General features: G+C 42.1%; 1 protein-coding gene across 2 annotated transcripts in view; it reads left to right on the top strand.

Moving 5' to 3' along the window:
- The window catches only part of CPNE2 (copine 2), a 180,902-nt gene that overhangs the window by 7,859 nt on the left and 151,638 nt on the right, over positions 1-21,405 (top strand). For both annotated transcript variants that reach the window (XM_073605522.1, XM_073605524.1), the window contains exon 2: positions 6,251-6,441. In XM_073605522.1, the coding sequence (XP_073461623.1) occupies positions 6,251-6,441 (191 nt within the window). The remainder of the gene's footprint in view (positions 1-6,250; positions 6,442-21,405) is intronic.

Here is a 21,405-nt window from a genome sequence, read left to right as displayed (position 1 = left end):
GGGTAGTTTTGTCCTAGGTGGCATTGTATTGGAAGGTAGATGGAATTTGTTTGATCCTTGTGCTCTGTGCATTACTTATTTTTGACCCATGCGGTTTGTGCCTTGTTTACTCCTGACTCCTGTGCTTTTTGCATTACTCTTGACCTCTTCTGTTTGTGCAATACTTACTCATCGCTCCTGTTCTGTGTTCCTTACTTACTCTTGACCCCTGCTCTTTGCACCTTACATACTCTTTTTGTGCATTACTTACTCTTGCCCCCTAGGCTCTGTTCATAACCTAATCCTAACTCATTCTCTTTGTGTGTTACTTACTTTTGTTGCCCGGGCTCTGTATGTTACTTACTACTGGTCCCTAAACCTTGTGCATTGCTTACTCTTGACCACTGAACTCTGTGCAATGTTTACTTTTGACCCCCGCTCACTGTGCCTTACATACTCCTGATCCCTGCACTCTGTGCTTTACATACACATAAACCCTGCACTCTATTCCATAAAAAACTCTAAACTCATCCAGTACTTCTGACCTCTGCACTTTGTGCCTTAATACACCTGTCCCCTGTGCTTTGTGAATGTGTATTACATACTCCTGTACTCTGTCCCTTACAGAGGGAAGGAAAGAAAGCTTGAAACTCAAAACTGGGTGCAAGATTTACTTGAATTATTTTTTTAAAACTTTTCTTTACTCTACATTTAATATATCTCATAGTTATTGTCTCCTGATGAAGTGGATTTACCATGATCTGGTATTGAGTTAGCACTAAGGTTTTGGGATCTTTCTGTGCACCTTGAATCTCATTTTGATTAGTTGTATATTAAACATTATTTGGTTGGATATTGGGAAATTATCTTGACATGGGTACGTCCTTTCTTGATAATTATAAGAAGATATTAATTTTTTTTACTCAGTCTTGCTCTCTTGTTAGAACACTTGCTGGGGTTTTTGTATTTTATAACTAGCGCATGTTTATAATTCTGTTCTGTATGATTTTTGTGATTTATATAATTAACCACTTATGAACCGCCCCACGCAGATATACTGTGGCAGGGCAGCCCTCCTGCTCGAAATTACGTGATTTTGTGCACAGGGTCTGGAGTGCGCACGCGCCGCTGGCGACCTGCTTCTGCTGTGATTGGACACAGTGGGAGCCAATCAGCGGGTCCGGTGGACACCATGTCTGCTGGGACCCACTGATCATTCTGAGGACAGGCAGAATGACGGTCTGCCTATGTAAACATGGCAGTCCGCCGTTCTGCCAGAGGGGAAAATTAAGATCTTGTGCTAAGCAGAAACACGGATGTCTGTCATCCTTTAGTCAAAGCATCCCCCATACAGTTAGAAAGCACCCGTAGGGACACATTTTAACCCTTTGATTGCCCCTGATGTTAACCCCTTCCCCGGAAGTGTCATTTGTAGAGTGGCAGTGCATTTTGTTAGCACTGGTCACTGTATTGTGTCACTGGTCCCCAAAAAGTGTTTCACTTTGTGTCTGATTTGTCTGCCACAATGTCGCAGTTCCGCTAAAAAATCGCTGATCACTGCCATTACTAGTAAAATGAATAAATAAATAAAAGTTTCATAAATGTATCCCATAGTTTGTAGACACTATAACTTTTGCGCAAACCAATCAATATACACTTATTGAGATTTTTGTTTTTCCAAAAATATGTAGCAGAATACATATTGGCCTAAATTGATGAAGAAATTTGATTTTTTTCAATTTTTTTATTGGGTATGTTTTATAGCAAGTATATAGCATGTTTATAGCACAAAAAAGCGCAGAGTTGATCAAATACCACCAAAAGAAAGCTCTATTTGTAGGGAAAAAAAGGACATCAATTTTATATGTGTATAGTGTCGCAAGACCGCACAATTGTCAGTTAAAGCAACGCAGTGCCGTATAGCAAAAAATGGCCTGGTCATTAAGGGGGTAAAACCTTCCGGAGCTGAAGTGTGATTTATGTGATTATGCAGATAGCAGAGGAATGCAGCAGCAGACAAAAGTGACACTTTGTGCTTCTAATTGAGACAAGTACACACTATAGAGGGATATGCTTTGTTCATATTTCATGTCTGGAGTTTAAAACAACTTGAATTTTGTTAAGTGCTATGCAAACTGTTGGCGCTATATACATTTTGTGTAATAATAATAAAGATTATATATGAAGGTTCAGCCCTTTACCTAATGTATGCAGAATGCAATGTTGGTTTGCTTTGTTGCTGCAGTTATCGTTTAGGTTTTTGAGCGAGCCCCCTACCAAGGTGCATATATGACACCATTCAGTTTAAGCAGGAAAAGCATTTGTGTATACATATAATATTATTATTATTATTATTATTATTATTATTATTATTCAGGATTTATATAGCGCCAACTGTTTGAGAAACGCTTGAAACATTATAAATACCTCTTTTCTCCTGTTTTTTGAGTGATCACATACCCTCTAAGGTCCTTATGCAGCTGAGAACAGAGCTAGGGGAGGAGAAACAGCAATGCACTGAACTTCCCAGTAAACGGCTGTGCCCAAATGAAATTACAGTTTAACCACTTGCCGTCCAGCCACCGCAGTTGCACTGCGGCATAATGGCACGGCTGGGCGAGACAACGTTATGTAATGACGCTTCACCCTATGGCCACTAGGGGCGCGCGCGTGCCCCCCCCGCCGATGCGAGTGCCCGGCAGTCACAATCACCTCCGGGCTCCCGCGATCGCTGCTGACACATGGAGAACCGGGATCTGTGTGTGCGAATACACAGTTTCTGGTTCTCTGTGGGGAGAACAGACAGATCGTCTGTTCATACAGAGTATGAACAGGGATCTATCATCTCCCCTGCACAGTCCCCTCCCCCTTCAGTTAGAACACACACTAGGGAACACATTAACCCCTTGATCACCCTCTAGTGGTTAACCCCTTCACTGCCAGTGACATTTTTACAGTAATCAGTGCATTTTTATAGCATTGATCGCTGTATGCCAATGGTCCCAAAAATGTGTGAAAATTGTCCAATGTGTCCACCATAATGATGCAGTATCGATAAAAATCGCAGATCACCGCTATTACTAGTAGAAAAAAAATTAATAATAAAAATGCCATAAAACTATCCCCTATTTTGTAGATGCTATAACTTTTACGCAAACCAATCAATATATGCTTATTGCAATATTTTTTTTTTAGCCAAAAATATGTAGAAGAATACATATCGGCCTAAACTGAGGAAAACATTTTTTTTTATATATATATATTTTTGGGGGAGATTGATTATAGCAAAAAGTAAAAAATAATGGTTTGGTTTTTTTTCAAAATTGTCGCTTTGTTTATAGCGCAAAATATAAAAACCACAGAGGTGATCAAATACCACCAAAAGAAAGCTCCATTTGTGGGGAAAAAAGGACATCAATTTTGTTTGCAACGTCGCACAACCGTGCAATTTTCAGTTAAAGCAAAAAGTGCTCTGGTCAGGAAGGGGGTAAAATCTTCCGGGGTTGAAGTGGTTAAATCAGCTAAAAACACTACAAGTACTATAAAATAAAAGGTGTGAAAAGGCTGGCAGTTTTGTCTTGTTTAGAAAGCAGTCACAGGCTGGGTAGAAAACCCTCTCCACTGCCAGCCTTGCTCTCTGTAGGCAAGCAGTGGTCTCTCTGCAGAGGCTAGACACGCCCCTTTCTGGGTCAGACCTGTAGATCTGCAGTCAGCAAATCTCATGCTCCCTGTTGATTGGACGGCTGTAGCTCAGACTCTGCAGGGGACGTGTCAGATCTGCAGAGGGCTCATTGCTTCCACACAATGAATACGGGTCCTCCTTATTAATGCGTGCCCACACCCTCCTACAAAATGCTTATTGTGTAATCAGTTCATTGTGAATTATGCAATTGGGCTGTTATTTCTCTAGGTACCTTTTAAGAAAGGGATGTGAAAAAGGCAGAAGCTATGGAAGGATCTGTCTCTGACCCAATTTACATGAAAGGGATGGTTCCTGGTTGGAAAGAAAGCAGCCCAGTGCTCTGTATTTGTTCTGGAAAATATCTATGAAAGTGCCTTTTGGGGAATGCTGGAGGGCTTAGTACAGAGGTAGATTCCTGCTGTCACAGTGCACAAATGACCAAACGTATGAATTCTATACTTGGCATTTGCTGATGGCTTTGCTACCTGGGGCATACATTACAGGTACAGCTCAATCCAAGATCATAGCTTTCCATTTCAGGAAAAAGAACATGTTAAACGAAATTATCCTTTTTGTTTCCGCAAACTGTTTCAGCCTAGTAGCAACATTTAGGGCCCATTTACAGTGTTGCATTTTAACACATGTATTCCACATGTGCCGCGGTTCCCCATTATAACTAGCATTGCAAACTTTACTTTTTTACAGTTATGTTGTGGTTGTTACATAATCAGCATTCTGGTGTGTTAAATTGTTGACACCTAAAGAAAAATGCATGATCTAGGCAGCTCTGACACCACTCTGGGTGCTAATATGTGTATTCCAATGGCTGCACTCACTCAGAACCACAGCTCAAGAACTTGACTTTTCCGCCCTGTGATCACCCATGTAAACAAGTCCTTAGTAAATCAACCCCACTGTTATGCAATACCAAGTTATCTAATATTTTAGCTCATCATAGAGTGACAGAGTAATTACACTGAGCCGCAGAGCTCTCTCTACTGGTTATTTTATCATCTCTATATACAAAGTATATGTAAACCCTCATTTTGCGGTCCCATTCAGTGTAAAATAGAAATGAAAGGCAAAACATCTGTGTATACATATAAAAAACATTATAAATGCCTTTTTCTCCCTGTTTTATTAAAGATCACATACCCTCTAAGCTCCTTATGCAGCTAAGAACAAGGATCTAAGGAAGGAGAAACAGCAGAACACTGAACTTCCCAGTGAATGGTTGAGCAGTAGGGGCGTGCAAACAAAAGTCTGATCATTGCAGGAGAGTACACTGAGTTCCCAGCACAGCTAGAGAACTGGCCACGCTTTGCTCTCATGCCTAGTGTGGTCAGCTTTTAATAGGAAAGCAGAGGGACTAGCGGGAACACCAGGGATTTCACATAAAGGAAGCAATACAAAGAGCGCAGGAAACTTATTCATACAAGTACATAGTACAGCATGCACATATCAGGAATATAAAATGGGTTTACATACTCTTTAATACAAAACAATAATATGTATGGAGCAAGCTTTTAAAATGTAAAAAAAACATAATAAATTCATGTAAGGTAAACACTGCAATAACATATCAAACTGTGCACTCATTGAAAATGACGGTGTCAGTATCAGGCTTTTAGAGACCCTTTTCCACAAATGGTGGATTTTGAAGTGCAGTATACCAAATAGTCTAAACCCAAACTTTCCCAACCTTTCAACACAGTGGAACCCTTGAAATTGCTTTCTGGTCTAAGGGTACCCCTGCTAAACATGACTATATGTACAACTCATAATATATTAGTGTGATAGTCACTGGGAAGAATGACCCTTAAACTTGTGGTCATTGTGAAGAACTACCCCCTTACAGATAGCTAAAAATATCAATGTCCATGGGAACTTATCTGAGAGGCAGACATTGCTCATTGCTCAAGGAACCCCTAACAACATCTGGAGGAACCCTGTTTGAGAAACCCTGGTCTACACTCTTCTGGGTAGAGGTATTCTGAAAAATCATAAAAAGCCTAACTTAGTTTGAAACCCAGGCACTCAGTTTTGCCTTCTTACTTTCCTTTTTTATAGCGGCAAAACAGGTCCTAGCCAAAGCTTGATGGTCCTCCACCCCATGGGTGGAACAGGTCAAGAGCAAAATGGCATGATACCTCATGGACGAAAAGGTGTTTGCAATACTTAATGACAAACAACGTACATTTGAATGGGTCTGGACCCCCTGGATTGAACATTATTTACCCAGGGACTTTGATCATTGACCATCCTCTCTGGATAGCTAGGCAATCTTGCCTGGTCACAGATCTTCCCATATCCGCTGCTTGCAGGCTTTCCCTCTCTACCCTTCTAGTGTGTGTCCTACTCCTTCTCTTTCATCACTCTTTCTCACTTTTCTAGTTGGTTGCTACATCACAGTTAAAACGTTTAAACTGACTCTACACTGGAAGGTGTCAAAAAGGATTCCTCAGCCCCGGATGATCATTGTCTTGTGTATTGATTTTATGAATGTACCCTCAGCATCACATATACTAAAATTGGAAAATGCTAGTTATGTTTGTTGATCTGACCATTTGTGTCTTGTTCTCTCTTCAGATTGTCGTGCTTTGCTGAAGCCCATGGCGTACACATATAGCACCTCTTCAGCTGCTCCAGTGGGTTCCCAGTACTGCGTCTGTAGAGTGGAACTTTCCATTTCCTGCCAGAACCTCCTTGACCGGGATGTCGCCTCCAAATCTGACCCCTTTTGTGTCTTATTTTTGGAAGTAAATGATAAATGGACTGAGGTACAGTAATGAACATGTAATTTCAAACCCCGTGAAAGCACTGCATTACCTTGCATTGGGGAATTATTGATTATGTTTCACAAAGTGGCTTCAGTTCTCAGAAACGAGACTTGGAGCAAAAGGCCTTAAGTGGTAATGGTCCGAGGTTTACTGTCCCTTAGGCACAGAAGGTCACCTTCATTTTATGATTCATTTGCTTTTATCTGACAGTTCCGAAAATAGATTTTCTGCTTTTCCATGTTCTGATCACATAAGTGTTAAAGGGAGTTATTTATCTGTCAGTACTCACACATTTAGATTTCTGTTCAACAGAAGAATTGTCTATAATTTTCTTTTGTTTTGTGTTTGAATTTTTTTTTTTTTTTTGGATGTTCATGAAGCAGACATTACTCATTTTTTAGACACTGGAGTAAAAAAAATAACAAAATGCTTCAGTCAGTTATAATGATCACTCTCTGCTTATAATGCTATCCATACATGCATAGATCCCTCTTCAGGTCATAGGTTGAAGAAGAGAAATTGAATAGATTCCTAAACAGCGAAGATGGAGGAATCCCCCCTGCTGACTATAGTATTCAGACAGCTGCAGTGTCCTTGGCTATCCGAGGCTGGCCAAAGATGGTGCGTATTTCATTCCTGCAACCACAGGTTCCAAGAAAGAAATTTGCACGGTTCCCCCATCAACACAAACAGTGCTGACAGGGGAGTCCCTCCTGCCGAGCAATTGTCTGCTTCCAGCGGGGGAAGCCGTCTCCTCCGGGAGAATACAGTGATTATTGCTAGTGGCTATAGCAGCCGCTAGCAATAATCGCAAGAGAATCTGGCTGGCTGGTTGTACTCAAGCTGATCACTCGATCAACTTGATACATTCAGTCTGCCCACACACGGTTCGAATCTCGGCTGGTGCTTGCTGAACTGGCTGAGATTCGAACTGTCTATGGCTGGCCTTATAGGATGCAGTCACTGTTTGATTAACAATTGTCTACCTGGTTTCTTTGGGGGTTTTTTCAGCCGTGTTTGTTGAGCTGGGCCCTGCAAACCGAGCTGTCAATGGCCCGAATTTTGGTTGATTCATCAGGAATCAAATAAAATTTGACCTGCATTTGACCAGCTTAAGGCACCAAGCCTCTGATATTGTAAACAATATATATATATTTTAAATAATAAACATAGTTACCTGTTCTGTGCAATGGTATTGCACAGAGCGGTCCCGAACGTGCTCTTTTGGGGTCCTCCACCAGCACTCTCAGCTCCTCCTCTTCTCCGTGCTCCCCCATAGGAAGCCGCTTCCTATGGTGGTGCACCGGCAGGCTCACTCCCAAGCTGGGCTGTGTGCGTCCATAGATGCACAAAGTGAGGCTAGGCCCCACCCCTTGTTCCCTCCTCACAAAATTTGATTGACAGCAGAAGGAATCAATGGCTTCTAATGCTGCCACTGTGTCCTGTGAGCAGAGAGGAGAGCACAGCTGCAGATGGGCACTGTGCTGGATGGAACTAGGTCTTGAGTAATTTTAAGGGGGGAGATACAACTGCTGGGACATTTTTTTACCTTAATATAGACAATGCTTTAAGCTTGAGAGCAACCCACAGCCTGAAGTTGGACTGATTCAGTGGACATCAAACAAAATTTAAGCAGTGTATGACTAACTTAAAGCAGTTGTAAACATATATATCTATTTTTAATAATAAACATAGTTACCTGCTTTTTGCAATGGTATTGCACAGAGCTGCCCCAAACTTGCTCTTTTGGGGTCCTCCGCCGGCACTCTTGGGTCCTCCTCTTCTCTGTGCTCCCCCCATATGAAGCCGCTTTCTATGGTGGTGCACCGGCAGGCTCACTCCCAAGCTGGGCTGTGTGCATCCATAGAAGCACACAGCGAGGCTAGGCCCCACCCCTCGTTCCCTCCTCACAGGATTTGATTGACAGCAGCAGGAGCCAATAGGTTTTAATGCTACCTCTTTGTCCTGTGAGGAGAGAAGAGCACCACTGCAGATGGTCAAGTGTAAGTGGGGGAGATGCATTTTTTTACCTTAATGTAGGGAATGCATTAAGGTAAAAAATGTCCAGCCTTTACAACTACTTTAAGACATCAAGCCTCTGATTCCACTAGCAGTTTGATTGGAGCTCTGGATACCCTGGTGTAGGTCAGTGTCCCAAACAGACATGTAGACTGATGAAAAGATTTATTAGTAGACCTCTCTCTGGTATACAATAGTCATAGATTGCCTCTTGAAGAAATTCGTCCAGAGGTACAGGAGTGAAGCCAGGCAAATGTAAGAATCCTGATACAAATTATTTTTCATAACCTACGTTAGAAAAACCAACACGTTTCAGGGGTATCATGGGCTCCCTTCATCACGATAACGTAAATAGCATATAAAAAAACCCATGCTACTGAGTAAACCATGTAAAAATTATTCACCGCCTTCAAACTTCTAATTAAATTATATGAGCATAAAAATGTATCAACATAATAAAACTTGATATATATGACAAATCACTGCTGCCACCTTATTAAATCCAAAAATATCATAATGTGAAAGTGAAAAGTGTCCACTTCACAGTGGCGCTGTGATCTGAATATTACAAATTCATAATAAAGTGCAATATTTTGGTGAAGAATTGAAACAATTTTTTTCTTTGCACAAGTTTGCGGACTTTCTCAGGACTTTTCTAATGTCATGATTTATGCACTTTATTACGAATCTTTAAAATTCAGATCACAGCGCCACTGCGAAGTGGACACGTTGCACTTTCACATATTGATTGATATAAAGTAAATAGCAGGTTGCCCACTCCAGTCACTGGTTTGTCTGCCAAAATACTGACTTTACACTAAATGCCTTAGGGTGCCTCAGCTATGTCTTTGGACACAGGGTTTCTTCTGCTGCATGGTTTCCCCCGAAAATAAGCCCTACCCTGAAAATAAGACCTACAAGGACTTTAACTAGGGCTTATTTGGGGGGTAGAGCTTATATTGCAGCCATCACCGACAATCACGCTAGGTCTTATTTTCGGGGAAACGGGGTAGCTCTTGCTGCGGTTATGTACTTTAGTGATGGTGGGCATCTTGGGAGCGCTGGGGGTGGGTGGTGGGTGTGTACCTCAGAGCACTGATATGTTAGCCAAGGTGAGGCTGGGAGCATGGGAGAAGCTGTAAGGGCCAGTCAGTGGTTCCACAGCTTCCTCATTAGTGGGTGAAGGAAGCGCCCGTCGTGCTCATTGCACATTTGTAATTACATGAGGTAGATGTGAAGGACCAACAAGGCTAACTGGAGTTTCAAGTCACAGCAATATATAGTGCATCTGGAAAGTATTCACAGCGCTTCATTTTTTTCATATTTTTGTTATGTTACAGCCTTATTCCAAAATTGATTAAATTCATTATTTCCCACAAATGTCTACAAACAATACCCCATAATGACAGCGCGAAAGAAGTTTGTTTGCAATCTTTGCAAATTTAATAAAAAACAAAAAAAATCCCATGTACATAAGTATTCACAGCCCTTGCTCAATACTTTGTTAAAGTACCTTTGGCACCAATTACAGACTCAAGTCTTTTTGAGTATGATGCTACAAGCTTTGTACGCCTATTTTTGGGCAGGTTCTCCCATTCTTCTTTGCAGGACCTCTCAAGCTTCATCAGGTTGGATGGGGAGCGCCGGTGCACAGCCATTTTCAGATCTCTCCAGAGATGTTCAATCGGTTTCAATCTGGGCTCTGGCTGGGCCACTCAAGGACATTCACAGTGTTGTCCCTTAGCCACTCCAGTGTTATCTTGGCTGTGTGCTTAGGGTCGTTGTTCTGTTGGAAGATGAACCTCCACCCCAGTCTGAGGTCCAGAGCACTCCGGAGCAGGTTTTCATCAAGGATGTCTCTGAACATTGCTGAATTCATCTTTCCCTTGATTCTGACTAGTCTCCCAGTTCCTGCCGCTGAAAAACTTACCCACAGCATGATGCTGCCACCACCATCTTTCACTGTTGAGATGGTATTGGCCAGGTGATGAGCAGTGCCTGGTTTCCTCCAGACATGACGCTTGTCATTCAGGCCAATGAGTTCAATCTTTGCTTCATCAGACCAGAGAGTTTAGTTTCTCATGGTCTGAGAGTCCTTCAGGTGCCTTTTGGCAAACTCCAGGTGGGCTGTCATGTGCCTTTTACTGAGGAGTAAACACTGGAGCTCTATCAGAGTGACCATCGGTTTCTTGGACACCTCCCTGACTTAGGCCCTTCTCCCCCAATTGCTCATTTTTGCTGGGCGGCCAGCTCTAAGAAGAGTTTTGGTGGTTCCAAACTTCTTCCATTTACGGATGATGGAGGCCACCACTGTGTTCATTGGGACTTTCAATGCAGCAGAAAATTTTCTGTACCCTTCCCCAGATCTGTGCCTCGATACAATCTTGTCTCGGAGGGCTACAGACAATTCCTTGGACTTCATGGCTTGGTTTGTGCTCTGACATGCACTGTTAACTGTGGGACCTTATACAGGTGTACAGATACAGGTGTGTATCTTTCCAAATCATGTCCAATCAACCTTAATATACCACAGATGGACTCTAATCAAGTTGTAGATCAGTGGAAAACAGGATGCACCTGAGCTCAATTTTGAGTGTCATGGCAAAGGCTGTGAATACTTATGTCCATGGGATTTTTTTCGTTTTTTATTTTCAATAAATTTGCAAAGATTTCAAACAAACTTCTTTCATGTTGTCATTATAGGGTATTGTTTGTAGAATTTTGCGGAAAATACTGAATTTAATCCATTTCGGAATAAGGCTGTAACATAACAAAAAGTGAAGAGCTGTGAATGATTTCCGGATGCACTGCAGAGTTGTCAGCCCTAAACTGGAACTCTTTATCAGAACTGCAAACTGGAAGGATCAATAAGTAAACTGAAGGTACAGCAAAAAATATTACAAATACGAAAGGGAATTCATTATTATGTAGAAAGCACAGCGTAATTTTCAGTGTTGACTGGAATTCTGTGTTAACTCGCCAATTCAATGAAAACTTTTGTTTTCAATTGTCGTAAATCTGCAGCTTTCATTAAAATAATACCTGGTAATCCTGCCATGAACTTGCTGTTATAGCGTGCCAGTGGCTTGCCCCTGTCTTCCTGCTGTGGTCTTTGGTTACCCTGTCACATGTGTATTTCTGGTGGAGAAAGGTGACCATTTTAACACATATTACATAAGAACGGTCCACTGTTGTCACCATCTAACCCGTCCTGAGAAATACTATGCAGCCATCACTGGACTGCATGCGCGTAGACATGAAGTGGCTGAAAAAAAACTGCAAGCAACCAGTAGCAGAACAACGAATAAAAAAAGATAAAGAAAACAATTCAAAGCCCAACTGGGAAAATGTGAAATTATCCCATCCGCCTAAATTGTGGCCATTTGGATGCCGACTTGTTTCACGCTTTATGGGCATGCCCATGGATTACCTCTTTTTGGCACTCAGTAGTGCGCTATGCTACCAAACATTTGGTAAACTACTTGCCTCTGACCCCTGAATAGGCACTCTTTAGCCTAATCAATATCCCAGGTATTAAAATCTCAAGAGGCTTTAAACAGCTTCCTATTGTTCTATCCCTTGTAGCCTTGTACCACGGAGAACTATCCTTCATCCAATCTACTCAGAACCCCAGACCATTTCTTTGTTTATAGCCAAATTATCTTATGTTTTCCACATGGAATGGGTGGAGGCCTTTGAATGTACGGAATCATGAGCCTTGCCTGCAGATACTCAACAATCTATAGTACGATGCTTTCAATACACACAGTGGTACCAAATCAGACTGCTAGCCAAAGACCCCTAAATCCCCCCCCCCCCCCCCCGATGCCTTACACTCCACTTACATTGAAAAATGTTTTAAACATATTAACCAAGGCCTCCCTCATTTTTTCTTCTACTTGTTAATTGTTAGACTTACCACCATCCATCCAGGTGCTTAGGGTTCACTCCTAGACCCAACATTCCTAGTTTGTTCTTGAACTATATTAACAAATTGTACACTGTTATTCCTATATTGTTTCACTGGCTAAATGTTGCAGCCACTATACTGTGAACCGCATTCTCATGTTAAAAAAAAGAAATATATATATATATATATATATATATATATATATATATATATATATATATATATATATATATATATATTTATTATATATCCCTTGTCGTGGGACTGCGCCTGGATTGCCAGGGTTAATAGCTTGTTTTGTTGACGAAGAGAAGAAAACGCTTTATGTTTAATCCTTTCTTTTTATTGAATTTTACATAAGAAAAGGTAGAAGCATGTATAGTCTCAATGGAAGGTATTATAAAAAAAATACAGCATATATCAATACAAATAAGGATGAGGAACATTCTCTAAGTTCCTGGACAATAACTTGGTGGGGGCGTTCCGTGAAAAGGCGCAAAGATGGCAGACCTTACCACTTACTCTGATGAGGAGAATTCATTTATTTAAAATGATTTTCCTCCCTAAATTTCTGTATATACTGTCGAATTTTCCTATATATGTACCAAAATGGGTCTTTCAGAATATAGAATCAATATTTTTACATTTTCTATGGGGTTCTCGTACTCCCCAGACTATCATTGGCTATTCTGAAACTACCATTGACCGTGGGGGGACTGGGAATGTCGGACTTAAGGTATTACTATCTTGCCTCTCAATTGATTTTCCTTCCGTGGAGATTTTCTCCCCAGATTCCCAATGCGACGACTGTGGCGAAGGTGGCGGTGGCCACTTCGTTTGAGGCCTTGATTAACATGCTTTATAGGGGAGGGGTCCCGGGTAGAGAGGTAGGCACTGTCCTATTGCTTCCAGGGAAAGTTTTCATATCTGTTCTCTCTGTCCTAGCTCTGACACATTTTGTCTGGGTCCCCTAATAGTCCGCTCGGTTCAATCCGTCTTTACAATACATTTTTCATTTGGAGAGTGGCTTCAACTGGGCCCAATTTGGAATTAAGTATGTATACCAGCTGTTCCAGGATGGGAAGATATCCACTTTTGGGCAGTTGTGTACGAACTTTGGGATACCTAGGACTTGGCATTTCAAATTCGCACAGCTGCGTAATGCAGCAATGGCACAGTTTGGGAGGGGGGGGGTTGTTCAATTCATAAATAACTAATTGGAAGCGGTTTTACTTGACCTGGATCCTGCTAAGCGGGTTTCCAGATATTATGCGGTTTTGGGTGCAGGGGACTCAAAACTATTGGAACAAACAAGGGCCTGTTGGGTAGTTGTTGCACTGGAATTATCGGATGTGATGTGGAAGGAGATGTTAGATCTGTACAGATCAGATGATCCAATTATGATTTTTACATCAAGTGTACTATACCCCTGTACATTTATTTCTTATGCATAAGAAGGACTCTGCATTAGTTTATAAATGTCAGTTGAGAGTGGGTATTTTCCTTCCCCTTGTCTGGTAATGTTCTAAGGTAAGGCCCTTGTGGTCTAGGGTAACTGAGGTCATCGCTGATAAGTTTGGTCTCCCGAAAATATGCACTCCTCTGCTATGTCTTTAGGGTGTCACCGAAGATCAGGAGATGGATGTGGCTACAAAACTGTTCCTTAGACTTCTTTTCTTTTCAGCTCATAAGCTCATAGCGAGGAGGTGAATATATGCGGAAAACCTGACTTTAGGGATGTGGCTGAAAATAGTTAATGCGGATATTCAGTTTTATCAGATGACATACGAAGCCAAGGGTTCCCCTATAAAATTCGAGAAGGCTTGGTTCCAATAGATGGATTCCACTGACACGTTAGAAGGGGAGGTTGATATTTGAAGATCTATGAGAGGGGATGAATTGAGACAATTAATTCTGTGATATGTTTATTATGGGTAGGTTTTTGCACACTTGACGAACCTTGGGTGAAGGAGGTGGTTTTTGTTTTTTCTCAAGGTTAAGGCTGGCTGTAGCTTTCTTTTTTGGTTTAGGAGGGGGTGGGAGGAAGACAGGGGAGAGAAAAAAAATGGTACTCGCCAGGTTTTCTGGTACACTGCTGCTCTGCTGTAGGGATTGGGAGAGTGCGTGCGGTGCACTCTCCCAATCCCTACATATGTGTTTCATGCACAAATTATATTTTTTGATAAATACATGCTGAGTGTTGGGTATAAGTGTGCTATTATGGATTCTTTAAGTACTGCTGTACCTCTGTGTGTAATTTTATTTCTCTGGTAATAAAAAACTTCTTTAAAAAAAAGAGTGAGGAACATTAACAGAACTGTATTTCAAGGGATAATATTCAGTTCAGCAGACATAATGCATATGTAAGAACAGAACCTGAGCATTTGGCATCGCCTTTGGACATGCATATGAGAAAATGTGGGGTCAAGAACTAAAGGCCCACCCACAGGCAGGCAAGGGAGTTCTACTGTAAACAAAAGTCAGTGGTGCTTTGTTATGAACCCAGCCTTCCTTGAAGAGTTCAGGAGGCAGAATCATTCAAGCAGCATTACGGTAATAACTATCGGGTACTTACAGTGAGGGTAAAAAGTATTTGATCCCCTGCTGATTTTGTACGTTTGCCCACCGACAAAAAAATGATCAGTCTATAATTTTAATGGTAGGTTTATTTTAACAGTGAGAGACAGAATAACAAAAAATATCCAGAAAAATGCTTTTCAAAAAAGTTATAAATTGATTTGCATTTTAATGAGTGAAATAAGTATTTGACCCCTTCGCAAAACATGGCTTAGTACTTGGTGGCAAAACCCTTGTTGGCAATCAGAGGTCAGAAGTTTCATGTAGTTGGTCACCATGTTTGTCCCACTCCTCTTTGCAGATCCTCTCCAAGTCATTAAGGTTTCAAGGCTGACGTTTGGTAACTTGAACCTTTTAGCTCCCTCCACATATTTTCTATGGGATAAGGGCTGGACACTGGCTAGGCCACTCCAAGACCTTAATGTGCTTCTTCTTTAGCCACTCCTTTGTTGCCTTGGCCGTGTGTTTTCGGTCATTGTCATGCTGGAATACCCATCCATGACCCATTCTCCGTGCCCTGGCTGAGGGAAGGAGGTTCTCACCCAAGATTTGACGGTGCATGGCCTCGTCCATCATCCCTTTGATGTGGTGAAGTTGTCCTGTCCCCTTAGCCAAAAAACACCCCAAAGCATAATATTTCCACCTCCATGTTTGACGGTGGGGATGGCGTTCCTCCTCCAAACACGGCGAGTTGAGTTGATGCCAAAGAGCATTATTTTGGTCTCATCTGACCACAACCGTTTCACCCAGTTTTCCTCTAAATCATCCAGATGTTTATTAGCAAACTTCAGATAGGCCTGTACATGTGATTTCTTGAGCAGGGGGACCTTGCAGGCGCTGTAGGCTTTCAGTCATTCACGGTGTAATGTGTTACCAAATGTTTTCTTGGTGACTATGGTCCCAGCTGCCTTGAGATCATTGACAAGATTCTCCCGTGTAGTTCTGGGCTGATTCCTTACTGTTCTCATTGAAATTGAAACTCCATGAAGTGAAATCTTGCATGGAGCCCCAGACCGAGGGAGATTGACAGTTATTTTGTGTTTATTCCATTTGCGAATAATCACACCAACTGTTGTCACCCTCTCACCAAACTGCTTGGCGATGGTCTTGTAGCCCATTCCAGCCTTGTGTAGGTCTGCAATCTTGTCCCTGACATCCTTGGACAGCTCTTTGGTCTTGGCCATGGTGCAGAGATTGGAATCTGATTGATTACTTCTGTGATTACTTCTGTGAGAGTGCTCCTAATCTCAGCTTGTTACCTGTATAGAAGACACCTGGGAGCCAGAAATCTTGCTGATTAATAGGGGATCATATACTTATTTCACTCATTAAAATGCAAATCAATTTATAACTTTTTTGAAATGTGTTTTTCTGGATATTTTTATTGTTATTCTGTCTCTCACTGTTAAAATAAACCTACCATTAACATTATAGACTGATCATTTCTTTGTCAGTGGGCAAACATAAAAAATCAGCAGGGGATCAAATAATTCCCCCCCCCCCACTGTAAGTATATTTTTGAAATATAAGTGAAATAGAGAAAGGAAAGAAAAAAAAGGGAGGGAGGGAAGGGTAGGAGCCATCGACTGTTTGGAGCTCACCAACATTTAGGAACACCTAGGCCAAGACACATCGACCTTATGACCAACTCCTCAATTAAAGTACGTGGCAAATTCTGAGGAGTGCCTGAAATAAGACCACATGGTCCAGGTGATTTTAAAGGTCTCTGACTTGTGATTTTCCCAGGAGACCATCCTCTCCAGTTGGCATAAAGAATCCATCTCACAAGCCCAGTCAAGCAATTTTTCGCCAGTGTCTAGATATAATGATGCGAGCAGATATGGGTCATCATGCCGGTGCAGTTTGATATCTTCAGCAAACTTCTGATATTGTATTGTCAATTTTATGCCAAACGACAGGGCAACAATACCATCTGGACAAGATCTTATAATTGCATTCCTGAGCCTTGGTCAATATGGAAGTTTTATGCTTAAAGGTCAAAACACCACGTAACAACATAATGGATACATGGTATTTAGTTAATGTCCTTATTACCTGCAGATCAAAGGGGTGAACTTTAATCTGCATATGATGTTGACTTGATATGTGATATTTAATGCTCCAGTTTTTTAACTAAAATGATAAAGAGGTTTTTACTTGCCTGCTCTGTGCAAAGATATTGAAAAAAGGGCGCCCCTTACCTTCTCTCTTGGCTCCTCCTTCCCTGCGTGTGCCCCCATATCAATATGTAGATATTCGCCAGCACACCAAGGATTATCGGTTTCGTCCAAATGGTTTTTATTACAGAAAGATCACATCACAAAGCAGTGAAGTGCAACGTTTCAGAGCAACGCAGGTCCCCTTCGTCAGGCATGTGATCAGGGGTCCTGCGTGGCTCTGCAACGTTGCACTACACTGCTTTGTGATGTGATCTTTCCTTAATAAAAGCTGTTTGGATGAAATTGATGATCCTTGGTGTGCTGGCAAATAATCTACATATTGTACAGGTTCTAGCATCCAGCTTCCGCTCGCTACAGCACCCAGTACCTTAAGAACTCATTCCAGAAACATGTGTGATGGGAATATGGACTGTGTGCACCCATAGCAAGCCCTGTGCTATGGGGGCACACAGGTGGGCACGCTCCCGAGCTGGGCCTTGTTTGTCCATAGACAGTCGCGCCGCCCAATCCTCCCCTCACAGGATTTGATTGACTGCCTGAATCCCTGTGAGATGTGCCCAGCGCTGTTGCAGATGGGCACAGCGCTGGATTGAGAGAGGTGACAGTAATCAGGAAATCAGTTCTGAATAACTCCTTCCTCCCATTCTCCCAATAATTATAGATTTATCTTTCTAATGGGGCTTTACCAGTACATGTTTATTGTAATGGTTGGAAGACTTCCAGTTTATTTGCTTGTTGCTGTTTCTGTACATCTAGGCCCCCATCCAAGCCACTCCAAATCACAGAAAAATGTGCAGTGTGCATTTGGATGCCATTCATCCTGAATGACGCCCCTAACTCAGTGTCATTTTGATGCATCATTCATTGTGAATAGCACCCCAATGCACTGTACTGTAGCTGCTAGTGCACAGCATGCATATATTGATGATTTATTTATTACAGGCATTTATAAAGCACTAACAATTTATTCAGCACTTTACATATTGGAAATTCACATATTGGAACTCTTGCCCTCAAAGAACTTACAATCTAAGGTCCCTATCTCACATGCATATGTACACATACTGGGGCCAATTTAGACAGCAGCCAATTAACCTACCAGAATGTCTTTGGGGTGTGGGAGGAAGCTCACACAAGCACAGGGAAATATGCAAACGCCAGGCAGGTAGTGCTCTGTTTGGGATATTGAACTAAGGACCCCAGTACTGCAAGGTGCAAAACACTATACCAGTGCCGTCGCTGGAGGGGGCAGGGGGTGCGGACCGCACCCGGGTGACACCTGTGGGCAGCGGGATCACACTGTCCGCACACCCCTGCACTGATCTGTGTCCCTCCGGCTGTCTCCCTAAGCGGAGTGGACCAAAGCCCTCCCCCCTCCTCTCTGTTTACATGTACACAGGAGGAGGGAGTCCAAGAAGGGACACACCGCTGTGCCTATCCCGCGCTGTTCTGAGGTCTGAACAGTGTATTGTATTTGTAGATGGACATGTGCTGGGGGCGCTATGGTAGGTGAGCGGGACTACTAGCACAAGTGGAGAGGGGGGGGGGGTCTATGCTGATGAAGGAGGGATAAATGCTGATGGAAGGGGGGATGCACTATGGGGGGTCTATCCTGATGGAGGGGATTCTATGCTGAGGGAGGGGGGGTCTGCACTGAGAGTGTCTATATTGATGGAGGGGGAGGTCTATACTAAGGGAGAGGGGTCTATACTGTGGGGGGGGGTTAAACTGAAAAAAGGGGTCCGTACTGAGTGAGGGGGATCTGTACTTAATAGAGGGGGGTCTGTAGTTAGTGGAGGGGGGTCTGTACTGAGGGAGGGGGGTCTGTACTGAAGGTGGAGGGGGACTATAGTTGGTGTAGGGGGGGTGACACCAATTTTATTCCGCACCGGGTGACACCAACCCTAGTGGCGCCACTGCACTAAGCCAGCGAGCTTCTTGCAATTGCTTTTCTCTGTTGATAGTGTCTTTCCATGTGCTAGCCCTTGCAGTGTGTTGATGCCAATGTCAATATGGTGCAAACACAATAACTGAACAGGACAAAGAGCAGTGTAAACATTGAAAAACAAGTTACAAAAACTAAACCCACACCTCCTGTTATATTTATAACCCTGGCAACGTACTTAACATATTTAGATTTTATTCCTGTATAACTGCCTAAAATATAACAAAGTGAAGGGGAAGCACAAATCCAAGAGCTCAAATAAATTAAATGTCATACTGTGAAAAAAAAAGTAAACTGTGCTCTATGCTTTAAAAAGCATTAGACACTGTTGGCTAGAACTGACACTACTTTACACAGTAAAATGCTGTGATTTACCATGCAGTTAGCATGAACCAGTACTTAAAGAAAGAAAAAAACAGTCTTTCCAATGTGTAATGCTGTGCTTTTATTTTGATTTGTTGAAATTCATCTAAAAAGATTTAGGGCTGTGGAAATGAAAGATTAATTCCTCGATTAATCTATTAATTTTTTTGATCGGTACTCACCTGTCCGCCGGCTTCCGGGTCTTCAGGGAGTTCCGTTGGAGATCCGGTGACGTCATGGACATCGACATCACCGGACTCCTCCCCCCTTCCTCAAGTGCCTCCGTCTGCTAACGAAGAGAAGGGGGGAGGAGTCCGGTGACGTCGAAGTTCTGATTGAACGTAACGCGTACGCGAGAGGAGCTACGCATGACGTCACCCGCTGCTGCCCTACGGAACTAACATGGTTGTTGGCTTTACATGCTGTATTTTTATCATCTTTATGTGAATAGTTTGTGTTTGAACACAAAAATGAAATCTTATACTTAAGCGGTGAGCACTTAGATCTTTTCTTTCTACCCATGACCTGGCGTCCTTGCTAAGATCTAAGGAGACGTGAGAGAAGTTTATGGTCCGTGTTAACCCTTTTGATACTCGCTTGCATGACCATCTGTTTGTACAGGGGTCCATGCCATAAGGTTAGAGTGATTAGTTAGACCGGAGGTGGAGGGATTGTCACGCTACTGTGGAGAAAAAAATTACTTACATCAGTGCTACAGTTTGAATTTAAGACGTATTTGTGTGAACTGTGAAGATTGTGGAAACTAACTAGTGTTGGGTGATTGTATATAGTGTATACCACATTTACCACTGACTAATGCAGAGTTGCAATGCAAGGAGATCAGCTAAAAGTAGTTGGATCTGTATGTGCGTTATAATTAATCGAAATTAGTCGATTAATCGATTACAAAAAAATCGATTAATCGAAAACACGAAAATTTTAATCAGTAACAGCCCTAAAAAGATTACTTTACTTTAAAGTGACATTAAAGTCTACATTTTTTTTATTGAGATAAAAAAGATGCTATACTAACCTGCTCTGTGCAAGGATATTGCACAGAGCTGCGACTTAACATCTCTTTTTTTGGTCCAATGCCAGTGCTGTTCACTACTTCTCTTCTCCGAGTGCCCCCTCAGCAAGCCGTGTGTCCCAAACCAGACTGTGTGCATCCATAGACACATTGCCGCTAGGCCATACCCTCTTCTCTCTCAGAATATTTGGCTGACAGCATCAGGAGGCAATGTCTACTGCTGCTTTCAGAGTCTTCTGTCAGAAGAGAAAGAGAAGGGGAGCGATGATGCAGACAGGACAGCTCTGGATCGAGAAAGGCCTCAGGAGAGTGTTTACTGATGTAGGATGGGGGGGGATAGGTATGCAGTCCAGTTTTAATTTTTTATTATGGTACAATAATTATTGAGAATCGAAAGGAAATACAATGCAAGAGGCACACACGCAGGGGGCCTTATACAGTCATATATAGATGAAAATCGCTTAAACCTTTAAACAACAGTTGTTGAAAATGATGGGTGCATCGATGACAGTTTTATAATGAACAATATTTCAACTCTGATCTGAGATTGAACTATTCAGCCACATGGCGCAAACTGTCGGCCTAAACAACTGGCTGAGTCAAAAGACTTAGGTATAAGAACATGTGAGGAAAGTACTAAGAAGCCAGAAAGGAAAGTCAGGAAGATGCAAGAAAATGAAAAGAAAAAGAAAAAGGGGGAATGGGCGTTACAAGTACATTTTTAATCTGCTTTAAAAACGCATGCTCAGTGCTTTCCATGTATTCCAATGGTCCAAGTTCAGATCAGCGTAGTGCATTCCAGTGCAGTCAACAAAAGTAAAAAATTATAATTTTTTTCTGTATGAAATGCATCTGGAATACAGCAAAACACAGCAAAAAAAATCCCAGAATGCATGAAAAAAGACACCAGAATGCACATGCTCTGAATTAAGATGACGAA

This window comes from Aquarana catesbeiana, linkage group LG11 (assembly GCF_042186555.1).
Source record: "Aquarana catesbeiana isolate 2022-GZ linkage group LG11, ASM4218655v1, whole genome shotgun sequence".
NCBI classification, from domain to species: Eukaryota; Metazoa; Chordata; class Amphibia; order Anura; family Ranidae; genus Aquarana; species Aquarana catesbeiana.
This window is presented reverse-complemented; position numbering and strand designations above follow the sequence as displayed.